Source organism: Trematomus bernacchii, unplaced genomic scaffold (genome assembly GCF_902827165.1).
Source record: "Trematomus bernacchii unplaced genomic scaffold, fTreBer1.1, whole genome shotgun sequence".
NCBI classification, from domain to species: domain Eukaryota; kingdom Metazoa; phylum Chordata; class Actinopteri; order Perciformes; family Nototheniidae; genus Trematomus; species Trematomus bernacchii.
This window is the reverse complement of record NW_022987731.1, coordinates 979,017-991,239: the sequence shown is the minus strand read 5'-3', so window position 1 is coordinate 991,239 and position 12,223 is coordinate 979,017. Positions and strand designations below refer to the sequence as shown.

General features: G+C 40.6%; 1 protein-coding gene across 1 annotated transcript in view; it reads left to right on the top strand.

Annotated features, from left to right (window-relative positions):
* The window catches only part of plch2a (phospholipase C, eta 2a), a 243,904-nt gene that overhangs the window by 174,252 nt on the left and 57,429 nt on the right, over positions 1–12,223 (top strand). The window contains 3 exon segments of the mRNA XM_034145637.1: positions 4–150; positions 5,230–5,473; positions 5,961–6,090. Of these exon segments, the coding sequence (XP_034001528.1) occupies positions 4–150; positions 5,230–5,473; positions 5,961–6,090 (521 nt within the window).

Below are 12,223 nucleotides of genomic sequence, written 5' to 3'. Positions count from 1 at the left end.
CAGTGGAGAAATGTATGAGCTCCATGCAGATGGGGACCCAGATGGTGAAGCTCCGCGGCGGCTCCAAGGGACTGGTGCGCTTCTTCTATCTGGACGAACACAAGTCCTGCATCCGCTGGAGGCCCTCACGCAAGAACGAGAAGGCCAAGAGTGAGTGTGTTCTTCCCCCTACAGTCACCAGGGAACTGCTTTCAATCTGTCCTGCGGAGGGCAATGTAGTTGCAGTTCAGAATTATGAAAAGTCATGTGTGCCATAGTTTATGTGTTAGGAAAGGGTGTTGCCTCTGTGCAGCTCTTAAGTGCAAAAACACATAGTCACACACCTACAGTAAGTGAAAGAACAAACAACTGTTAGCACATTTATAAATTAAAACATACATACACAATATTTATTAAATAGTGCATTTCATTCTGATGAAGTATTGTGGTGCTGCAGAGAAATCCCACCCTACAAATCATATTCTACTTAATCTATTCCATTGGTTGACCAATCACAACATAGCCGGCCAGCTAAGATCAGAGCAGACTGGGCTCTGGTTTCAGACAGAGGGTGAAAAGAAGTGCTGCAGCACAGGCAGTATGAGAAAAATAAAGAGCTTTTTGAACATTAAAGCATGGAGACATTTCACAGTAGAGGCCTAAATACTGATATACACCTGAAAAGGAGGCCCCTTTTTGGTACAGATCCCCTTCAAACAATCACAATAGAGTGGCGAAGTCCCTCCCCTTCCGGTGGACCTCCATGGGACCTTATTTCGGAAAAATTATGTATTGAAGTCAATGGAGAGAGAAAGATTATCTTTCGATCCCGTTTGAATTGTGCCACGAATTACACATATGTTGTTTGTCAATTTAAAAGATAATTTTGCAAGTAAAAAAAAAAAAAGTGTCGTAAAACTGTGAAGTAACACATTTGTTTGTGTGAAACACTCAATGAACTACATCTCTGGTCAACAACACACGTCACCAAGATGGCCGTCACTACTGTCTTGTCAACAAAACGATTGGCTACCCTCACTATCACCACAATGAAACACGTCCTGAAGAATGTCATGCAAAGCTGCCTACCTGCCTTCCTTTGATTCTCTCTGAACTGCCTGGTCGTTTTAATGTTTAATGTCAACCATTTGTGCAGATAGCATGAAGTAGAGAAGATCGCTAGCGTTAGCGTTAGCATTTCTCCCCCGGGCTTAAATTGTGTATTATAGAATGATCACACCGGTGACAGTACTCTTCAAAGGGTTCACGAAATATGACTACTACTCTTACTGTTTAACATTTTGGGTTACTTAATGTTACTTCATGTTAAGGCTAATAAAAATGACAAGGCTGTAATGCTAACTAACGTGCTAGCTACTAGCTAGCTTGATCCAGACACTCCTGGTCCTTTCATCAGACGGGAAGCGAAAGAACGAGCAAGACCCATTGCTGGTATAATAACAACCTGGTACTAAGCACACAGGCATCTTGTTAAAGTTATCTTATCTTAGCCAGCGCCATATAGATAGATTATATCTATATGGCGCTGATCTTAGCTATCTCTTAGTGGAGGAAAACAATTGTGACATCACTTACGCGACTCTGGGATTTGTAGTCTTTCTAGTTACGTATTTTTCATAGTCTTATATTTCAACAGTTTTACGACAAACTGTGACTTTTTTGACATGGAAATGATTTTTTAAGATTGACAAACATCATCTGTGTAATTCATGGCACAATTCAAACGGGATCGAAAGATAAGTTTTCTCTCTCCATTGACTTCAATACATTATTTTTCCGAAATAAGGTCCCATGGACCGGAAGTAGATGGGCGTGACTTCGCCACTCTATAATCATTGAATGCATGTTCCAATTATACAATAATTATCAAAATTTCCGATATCAAAAACATATCGCAATTGCAATATCAGTCATCATAATTGCAATTAGTTATTTTTTCCAATTTGATCTTGATTGATCTTATCTAACAGGAAACCCAAAATCCATATGAACAAACCCCCACATTGGTTTGGGCCTGGAACTGCTGCAGGATACTGTGGAGGAACAGAGCCATTACCTTGTGGTGTTAGGATAAGTGCTATCATGAATCTGGAAAGTATTTGGACCATTTAGATGTTGCTCCTACAGTAAGCATTCCCTCAGGCTTGGAAGTGTTCTTGTTATTTAGAACTGGACATGTATTTCCCCTGCACACAGGTTCATTGCAACAGGCAAACAAACAACTTCCTGCAGTGTTTTAGAATGAAAGAAGGCAGAGGAGGGTCTTAGCAGCGCTCGCCGTGAGAGCGTCTCCGGGGACTTAGGGATCAGTTTCCTGTCGCTCTGCCTCCTCTGTAGCCCAGGATTTAATAAGCTTCTTAAGCCGACTTAATTATTCATCAGCTTTAATCTGCCCAAACAGTGTCCTCCACACACTTGCCACTAAATGGAAATGACAGGGGGGTTGGGGCTTTATTTAAAGACATTCAAGCTAAATCACAGAATGTGTCCTTAAACCTTTAGGGTTGGATAAGTAAAAGGTTAAGTCAAACAAAAATATCTATACAATCTTCGTAATAACTCCTATGAAACCCCATATTTTTTTGCATGAAGGTAAATAAGATTATTCCGCACACCAGTGACTTAATATCTCTTAATCCACCCACAGCATTCTTCTGATCATCTGAGACTGGAGTAGGATTGATCTGCTGTCCTCTATAAGCTCTGTGTTACACTCACTCTTCTTTCCCGCCCCAAACAATAACCAACAACCCAAACGGAAATGTACGCAAACAGCTGACAACAAATCCATTGTCCTTCAGTCAAGACATGGTCGAATGGAACTGGATATTTTGACAAAAATGGCCTGATTTGGTTTCAGATAGATACATTAAGAAGTGAATAAATACTTTGAATTCAACATGTGTGGAAAAATAACTAATATAAATTAACATCAGAATATCAGTGTGTGCTTTGTCTAACGTCAAATAATTTAGGTCAACATCCAGACATGAAACACCATTTTGAGATAAGAACAAACTAGAACACTGGAAATACTACACTGGAAAAAGCACATAAATAAAGACTAATCAAAGTCTTAACATTTTTTTAACCCTGTGTGGCTCCTTTTTTATTAAATAATTGTAAGTAGTAGTAGTAGTAGTTTTTTTTATTCTAAATATCTTGGTTTCTTCTTTTCTAAGGTCACATTGTTCTGTTGTATTACATAATACACTTGAATTTTTTTTTGAAAACATCTTATTAATGATTATTTATTTTCTCTTATATTTATTTGCATTGCATTCGATATTGAGGTAATCCAAAAGTAACAAAGTAATCAGGTTACATTACTTTTACATTTTGATACTCAGATTACGTTACTGATTATATTGTTGGACATCTTAGTAGTAATTACACCAATCAGAAGGTCAGTTTGTTTCAATGTGTTCTTAACCCCAGATTTGTGTGTGTGTGTGTGTGTGTGTGTGTGTGTGTGTGTGTGTGTGTGTGTGTGTGTGGTGTGTGTGTGTGTGTGTGTGTGTGTGTGTGGTGTGTGTGTGTGTGTGTGTGGTGTGTGTGTGTGTGTGTGTGTAGTGTGGTGTGTGTGTGTGTGTGTGTGTGTGTGTGTGTGTGTGTGTGTGTGTGTGTGTGTGTGTGTGTTGTGTGTGTGTGTGTGTGTGTGTGTGTGTGTGTGTGTGTGTGTGTGTGTGTGTGTGTGTGTGTGTGTGTGTGTGTGTGTGTGTGTGTGTGTGTGTGTGTGTGTGTGTGTGTGTGTGTGTGTGTGTGTGTGTGTGTGTGTGTGTGTGTGGCCTCTGTATGTAAGTACTGCTGTGCATACATATACCCGTGTAGAGCCACTGGCATGGCTGCAGACGTTGTGTTCAGTCTTGTTGGATTCAATATTGATCAGACTGTCACATAATACACGTCAAGTCTTGCCAGGTCTATCTGTGAGATAGAGAGGAGCACTGACAACCACATGGGAGCACACACAGCAGCTTTGACATCCAACACACGCACACGCACACCTCAGGGTGTGTACCAAACAGCCCGGGGGAGGGTGTGTGTTTCTATAGCTGCAGGAGGAATGAGTGTGTATAATGTATCCTCGTACTGTGTATGACTGAAACGAAGAAAGATTTGAATGATACTTTTCCACTAAATTTCCCAATTAGCACGTGGGCTGAGCTCACAACAGGAGTACTTATCGTGTGCTCGCCGTCATGGGGAAATCTAATTAATGACTGGAGGCAGTGTCTTCCGGTAAAATATCATTACCATCTCATAAATGTTGCATCCTAAATAAACAGAGCACTCTGGGCACTGCTCATTGAGTTGACTATTTGTAATCCTCCGTATCACAGAGCCTGAAATAGGATGGAATCATTTCCCCATTAAACCATCCCTTTGTCCACTACAATTAATTCACTATGTTGCCAGAAATGCAATTTGTGGAAATTGTGAAAACCAATACAGTGCTGAAGACTGCAGAAGGGAATGTTGGTTTCATTATCCTGAGTTTTGCTTGTTTTTTTAAATAGGTTTCATTTTCTATCAGCGATTGATGATAGGCCTCCACAAGGCTTAACATATTCTGGATCTACCTACTCTATGGGAGGAGGAAGAATAGAGAAAAGTTGCAACACCACACACCAATAGTTAATTACCAAATAAGTCATGCATTCAAAAATGCACTTGCACAGTATTATCAGCAAAAATGTACTGAAAGTATCAAAAGCAAAACCCATTAGGTGACTCCACCTCCACTAAGTGTCTTCGCTGATTTACATTTTTCCTAAGGTTGTATTGTAAAAATATTCGCTCTGTAATGTAGGTCAGTACAGGTATAAAATAGCATGTTATTGAAATAAAATGTGTGGGAGAGAAACTCCCTCTGGAAGGAACACAGGGGTTTTAGCCTTGCAGACCATTTACAACACATTACAAGAAATGGGAAAACTCCAAAAAGTATAAAAGGGCCCCTTAATGAAAACGTTTTCTGTCACATGCCTCCATTTTAAACTTAGAATCGGGAAAACAAATAAAGCGAAAAGTCTTTAAACACATTTATCATGTCTCACACAGCACAGACACGATCCCGTTTATACGGAAGTGTTGTAAATAAAATACCTAATAAACTGCTGGATGATTCAGTAATTGATATAGATATGATGATATTGGAGATAATGTATTCCTTCAAATAAAAGCACTTAGTTACATTCCACCACTGACCTCCTGTCTCTCCATCAGTCTCCGTGGACTCTGTGCAGGAGGTGTGTGAGGGGAAGCAGTCGGAGATCTTCCAGCGCTACTCCGAGGGCAGCTTCGACCCCAACTGCTGCTTCAGCCTGTACTACGGAGAGCACATGGAGTCCCTGGACCTGGTGTCGGGCACCGGGGAGGAGGCCCGCACCTGGATCACCGGCCTCAAGTACCTGATGGCCGGCATCAGTGACGAGGACAGCCTGGCCAAGAGGCAGCGCACCCGAGACCAATATCCTTCAGCCATACAGAAAGGGCGAGGGGGGGGGGGGGGGGTTCACACATGGGCTGGTGATTTCAGGGTGCAACCACCTGTAAATATATATTTGTGTATATAATGTAGAGATCATTGAATTTCTAACTACATCCCTGTCGTACGGCTGCCATCACCACCGCTAAGCTAAAGGCAGCTAATGTTCGCCTTAATGGCGCTTAGCAGTGTCATTTAGCCATGTGTTAGCATCAGCTGTTTTTCACCAGTGGGGTACTTACCGACTTGTTTTATGTCATAGAACAAAACATGAAAATCTCTAAAGTTGTTGTTAACCATAGACCCTATTCCTATTTCAGGCTTCTAACAAAAAATACTTTTTTGACATTGAATGACGTCGACAAGGGAAACGGAAGTGGTGAAATGCTAACTCATTTCTGGCTTTTGGAACTCATTCATGCAGCTCTCTACAAAGCGTCCACCTTTCCTTAACCCTCGGTGTGGTCACATGGCTGAAGCAGACCTTCACGGAGGCCGATAAGAACGGTGACAGCAGCCTCAGCATCGGAGAGGTTATGCAGCTGCTGCACAAACTCAACGTCAACCTACCCCGACAGAAGGTCAAACAGATGTTCAAGGTAAGACAGGAATTATTTACTTTATTTGCTCATTTTACAGTAATCAGTGTTCATATTTTGCCTTTAGGTTTAATATAGTGTTGAAAGTTTAAAACATATAAGCATAAGATATGGAATAGGATCAAAAATGCTTAATAAGTACAGCAGTACATCATCTGCGTTTGTTGGCCATGATCGGTTGTTTGTATGATTTGTATTGTTTGCCGAATATTGTGTTATGGTAAATGTTGCGGCCACAAGGTATTGTGAGACAGCATTTTCTCCTTTCCTTTCATAAAGGATGGTCCAGTGTTTCCTAAGCTAAAGTAGATAATAAAGGAAGCCTCGAAGCTCCTTTTTTATCATACAGTGCTTCTCAAACTGTTTTCAGTAATGTACCCCCTTTGAAACATTTTCTCAGCCCTGACCGACCCCAAACATTTTTGATAGTAAAAGCCTATATAAATAATTACAATATAGTGATGTTCCATCAGTGTGTGATTTATTAACTCCTTTATGCATGAATTACAACAAACTAAGGATATTTTCATCTTTATGCATGAAAAAAAAGAACACATTTTTTTTTTAAACAGATTTTTCCAAGGAGTTTTTTTTTTTTTTTAGGAATATTTTATATAACATCGTGTTTTCTATTTAACTTATTGTACTAAGATTATTTTTGTAATCATGCATGGTATTTTTTTTTATTAAAGTTAGGGTAGGTAAGTTTGAGAAACCGGCTCGAGATACACTTTTTGTTATATTCCATGGAATGCTCTTAACATCTCGATAGCAATGAATATCTGAAGTGCTTTGACAAAAAATCAATAAAAAAATATCATCTGTGGAAGCCGTAGTACTGTAAAAAGCACGACCAATCATTTTAGCCGGCCCGGCTAAAATAACTGGATGGCCTCCCTGCCTGTCAGCCTTCCATCTGTGCACAAACTTATCTCGTGCCCTCATTGGTCATGTGCACGTTCGTGTGTGTTGGAGGAGGGGCTCTCTAAGGAAGTGGCAGATTTTCTCCGGTTGTGTATTTTCAAATTCTAGCGATCTCGAGCCGGTTTCTCAAACTTACCTACCCTACCTTTAACTTTTTTGTAAAAATCTCACGTACCCCCTGCAGTACCCCAACGTACCCCTAGGGGTCCGCGTAACCCCATTTGAGAATCACTGATCTAGAGAATCCAAACTAGGAAGGCTTGGCCTAAAACCTCAAAGCTGGAGGTACATTTGGTTAGGAAGGTCTATTAGAGCAACACACAACAGGTGGATTTAATGATGGGATTTAACTGACTCACAAAGCATGCTTACGACTTTAAACTCTAAAAGGAATAACTAATAATCCGTTTTAAATGTAATAAAGCTTTATAGCTAACGAGCAGCACACAGCGGTCTAGACTGTAAACGGCCTCATCAGGTCACTAGAGTCTGCAGTGTACTTCCTGGCAGGTTGTCAAGACTCTTTGACTGATGGCTGCAGATGTTGGCAGACTCTCAGCTCAGACTCTCAGCCTGTGCTCCGCAGCAGAGGATCAGCATGCTGCCGTCTGAAGCGTGTTCTTCAGCCCCACCCCCCCACCCGGGCAGCGAGCCATTTAAGTCCAGCGGCCTGATGACGCTCACCCATATGGTGCTGCTGGGACACAGATGGTCTCTGGTGTAATGCAGGGTAAACACACCAGGGACTGATCTGGCCCTGTGCCTGTCTGTGGACACTAATGGAGATTTGTGTGTTGACAATCTCTCCGTTGTTTTACCGGCTTAACCTACTTACAGTGGAGAGAAACCTGTGCACCTCCTAAAGTTTGAACTCCTTCACTGCTCAGTCTGTGACAAGGAAAATCTGATCACATGTCAGAGCAAATATCTTAACATTAATCAGGATATGTACGATGCACCAGGCAATTCTGTTAATCAGTGAAGACAAAATATACATAAATGCATTTTCTTTTTGCATTTCTGTTGTGAAAACTCCTAATAAACCCCCATATTTTCAATATACCTATGAAAGCCATACATCCAATGAATTCCCTAAGTTTCTTTTATGTGTTGAAATAGTGTCATGAAGCTTTGATTATCCTACAGCTCACAACGGTTCATTTAATAGAGCAACGACATGTTTAAAAAAACAGTCTCATTAGATACAAAATAGCATGAAAAATGTGCTGCTAGAAATGCTAAACGACACTTAAACAGTAAGCTACACAGTATAAAAACAATACTCAAAATGTCTGCAAGAGGTCTCTCTTCGCAGCAAGTGAGATTTATACAACACGTAGTAATTGTGATGGCGCCATGAAAGTTAACACTGCCAGCGACAACGTCACGTTACTGGAGAGTTATAACAGCCGTTTGTTACAAAGCTACATGAAACGACATTCAAAACAAACATGAAGTAAATGTACTAATATTTAGCCGTCAGCCAAACTTATTACAGAACACTACTGCAACAATACTGTGAATAATCTATCTGTGCGCCGTTTATATTTGTAAACGGACGTTAAAATATAATGATAAACCCTATAGTGAGGAATGAGGTGTCAACACCTACAGTTCCATTCACGCACAACTCGGGAACACAATGTTCAGTTGGCTCGGCCGCCAGTTGGGACACGGCAACATTCAATCATAAAAACAGTCACAATACAATGAGACTGCTACTATAGGGACTATAGATCCTGGCATATGAATACAATTGGGCTTATTGGATCCACAAGAGTGTCAGCTTGGTAGTCATTCCTAATGTATGCAGTTCTAAGACTGTTCAGGGACCTTTAACGCAGAATAGAGTATTTTTAGAATATGCATCATTTTAGTTTGGAGCGTAATTTGCCTTCTTCCCAACAATCTAGCATGGCATGTTTGGTGGCAATGGATTTTTTACGTTTGGCCAGGTTTCATATAATACCACTTTTTTGATGCTATAGCCTCTCACAGAAAGTCAAGTCAGGTCTGCTCTCACAGGTTAAAACAACAACAGGTAAAGAGATGGCAGAAGAAGAAAAGATTAATCATATTATTTAACATTTGCAAAACATAGATAGACAAAAGTGAAGATTGGGTTATTGATCCCAAAAGGGAAATTGCTGTGTCACAGGCTGTAGACATCACATAAATCAAACAAATATAATAATAATGAGGTTGGAAGGAAGAAGATATAATGAAAAAAGACTGATATAAAATACAAAAACAGTTGAGAGCAGAAATCTAAAAGTAATCCGTTTTAATTACAATTGATACCAAATATGATAGTCATGTGATGTTTATTTAGTGCCAGTCAAGTATGTCTCATAATTCATTGCAAGAGTATCGTCCTGGAATAGCCTGTACATGAACCCATAGATTAACGACGGGTCCCAACAGTGCTAATAAATCAGAGGTATAACTGAGTTCATTAAAGTTCAAATGTAATGTAACTGTCATCAGTTTGGTTCCACCACTAAGTGACTAAACGCATCTGGTATGAGTCCCTCAGTAATATGCTGAGGAAGGATGAACAGTGTAGGGAATACCTGCACCGACATGAATGCTCTTATAGTACCTCAAGTACTTCATTTATCGTTAACAGTTTGATACCAAATGAATATTACATAATAGAGTACACTGCCTTTTTTTCTAAACTTGTCCAAACCTAAGTGAAGCTAGTGCTATTGAATAATTTAATCCACATTATCCGTAGTTGTTTTATCCACATTTCCCTTTTACAGCATTTTATGATTTTCCTGTATGAGCACCAGGATGCCTTATCTCTCAAATGTCCCATTAAATCATGAACACACTATAACATGGAAACTTCACAACAAGAAGAGTTGAAAAAACAACAGAGAGTTGAAATGCATTTTGTGGTACAAGTACATTATTTTATGAAGACCTGGAAATGCACTAGAAATCCCAAAAAGCTAGGCAGTGGATATTTTATCAGCATTTATTATTAAGAATCAAAAAGCGCATTCACACCGGAGTACTTTTCCCCGTACTTTTCCCGTTTAGTTCCGTTAGTACCCCTTATTTTGCGTTCACACCAAAAAGAGTACTTAGTTCCGAGAACTTTTACCCCCATTTGTAGTGCCTGCTAGAGAGGTGGGACTATCCTAGGGAGAAAAAAGTACCAATTTCGATTGGCTGGGCGAATTGCAAACCACGCCCCGTAAAACTCTGAAAAGTTTTGTGAAGCCGCCATTGTATTTGCTGGCATTAGCATTATTAGCATTAGCATTAGCCCCGCGCACCAACGGAGAGAGACTAACTTATGGCAACACAAAAAGAAACATGGGAGCGGTGGAGATGAGGAGGTGTTGGCGTTCTGGCGATTTACTCGGAAGGCTTCAGTAGAAGCTGCTGGGAGTCCCAGCAACTCCGGGGACTTCCGGCCGGGGACTCCGGGTGGCAGTATACGCCGTGAAGTGGTTTGCGGCCTGCCAGTAAACCCAAAGCAGAAGAAGACGAAGCGGCTTCATTTGCGTAATCTTCCCTCAGGAACTTATCCCGGTGTGAACGCGATCTGTACTTAGTTCCATGGGGGTACTAAGTGCCGGCACTAAGTACGGCAAAGTACTTGGTGTGAAAGCGGCTAATAGGAATTATAATTATTTTGTAAAATACTTGAAATAACACTCAATATAGCCTATACCCCAATGAAAGATAGTTAAATGTTTTTTTCCATATGTTCATCACCACTTCTTATTTTGAAAGATAACTGCAAATTGAGTGTGTATCACTGCAGCCTCGCCACAAGACACTGCTGTGAGCTCCGTCTAATAAAGCTTGCCATATGATTAATTCTGTCTCTATTCATCTGTCACTCGTGTCACAACTTGGTGACAACTAAGTGACATGTATGCAAACCAGCAGCAGAGTCTGGTGACGTGAAGTGTTGTCCCTGTCTCTGAGTCATCTTGCTTCCTGTGAATGAGCTGTGTCAGGCAGAGAACACTGTGCTTACTGTTGGGAGGCTAAATCTGTTAGCGGAGACAGTTTTGACGTAAGATTCAGAAGATTGACACCAATACTTGGAGTTAGAAGAAGTGACTCATGACTTCAGTACTCTGTGTGTGGGACTTCATGCTGCCTTCTCAGGCACAACTATAAATGTGTGCAACCAGCTAGAACCTCGCCCTGTGGACAGATCTATGAAAGGTTCACTAGTAACACCAATGGCAACATTCTGGAGATGTACTTATCCAACACACAGATTTGGTATTTGCGACATAACGCACATGATTAGAATTTAGTATCATCTACAGTCGATATGACTGTTTCCTCATTCAACGTAGTCTATTCATTCTGTTTTAGGGTTAGGTTAGGGTTACATCATTTCCAGTAAAGCCACTGTAATCCCTTGCACATGATATTTGGTTCTTCACATGATGTGGAAGCCTCTCCATTACAACATACCGGTACAGTGCCGTACAAGTGGACCCATTGCTAACCCTCCTGTAGGCTGCTTGCAGGATTCTCAAGAAGCGCTAATCATTTTTTGACTCTTGAGAAGTGGAGAGTTTGGTTGTAACCTAGCAACAACCAGCCATTGTGAGGTTGCAAAAAGGAGGCTAATTTTATAGAAGTCCACGAGAGAATTACCCTACTTCTCACTTGATTTATTACCTCAGTAAATATTTTCCTGATGAGTTTATTGTCTCAATACCTAGTTTCAAGTCTTCTACAGTACAGCATGAATTTACTTTTGGAAATGTATATCCCATTTAGAATACATTTGATGATGAAGCAGGATATGATTTAGGCATAGCTACGTTGTAATGAACACACCCACCAACGGAGCATGAGATATGACGGACGTTACTTTATTTATAGTCAGATAATAATGAAATTCTTTAGGGAAGGATGGGGGATCGAGTTCAGCAGTTAATTTGTTGGGGAACTCCGGGATAAGTCTCCACCCGAAAGTGTGATGGATTTCAATATGGATGCCTTTATTAAAGTATTCCCATACCAAATTATAATAAGTGAGACGTATGAATAAGAAAAAGCATGCAGAATCATATTATTTCTCTGTGGAAAGAGAAAGTCGTTTTGGATCTATGCATGGCTCCAGCAGCACAGACGTCCTCTCCCTGTTCACCATGGAGCCGGTCAGACTGCTTCAGTTCACCATGGAGCCGGTCAGACTGCTTCAGTTCACCATGGAGCC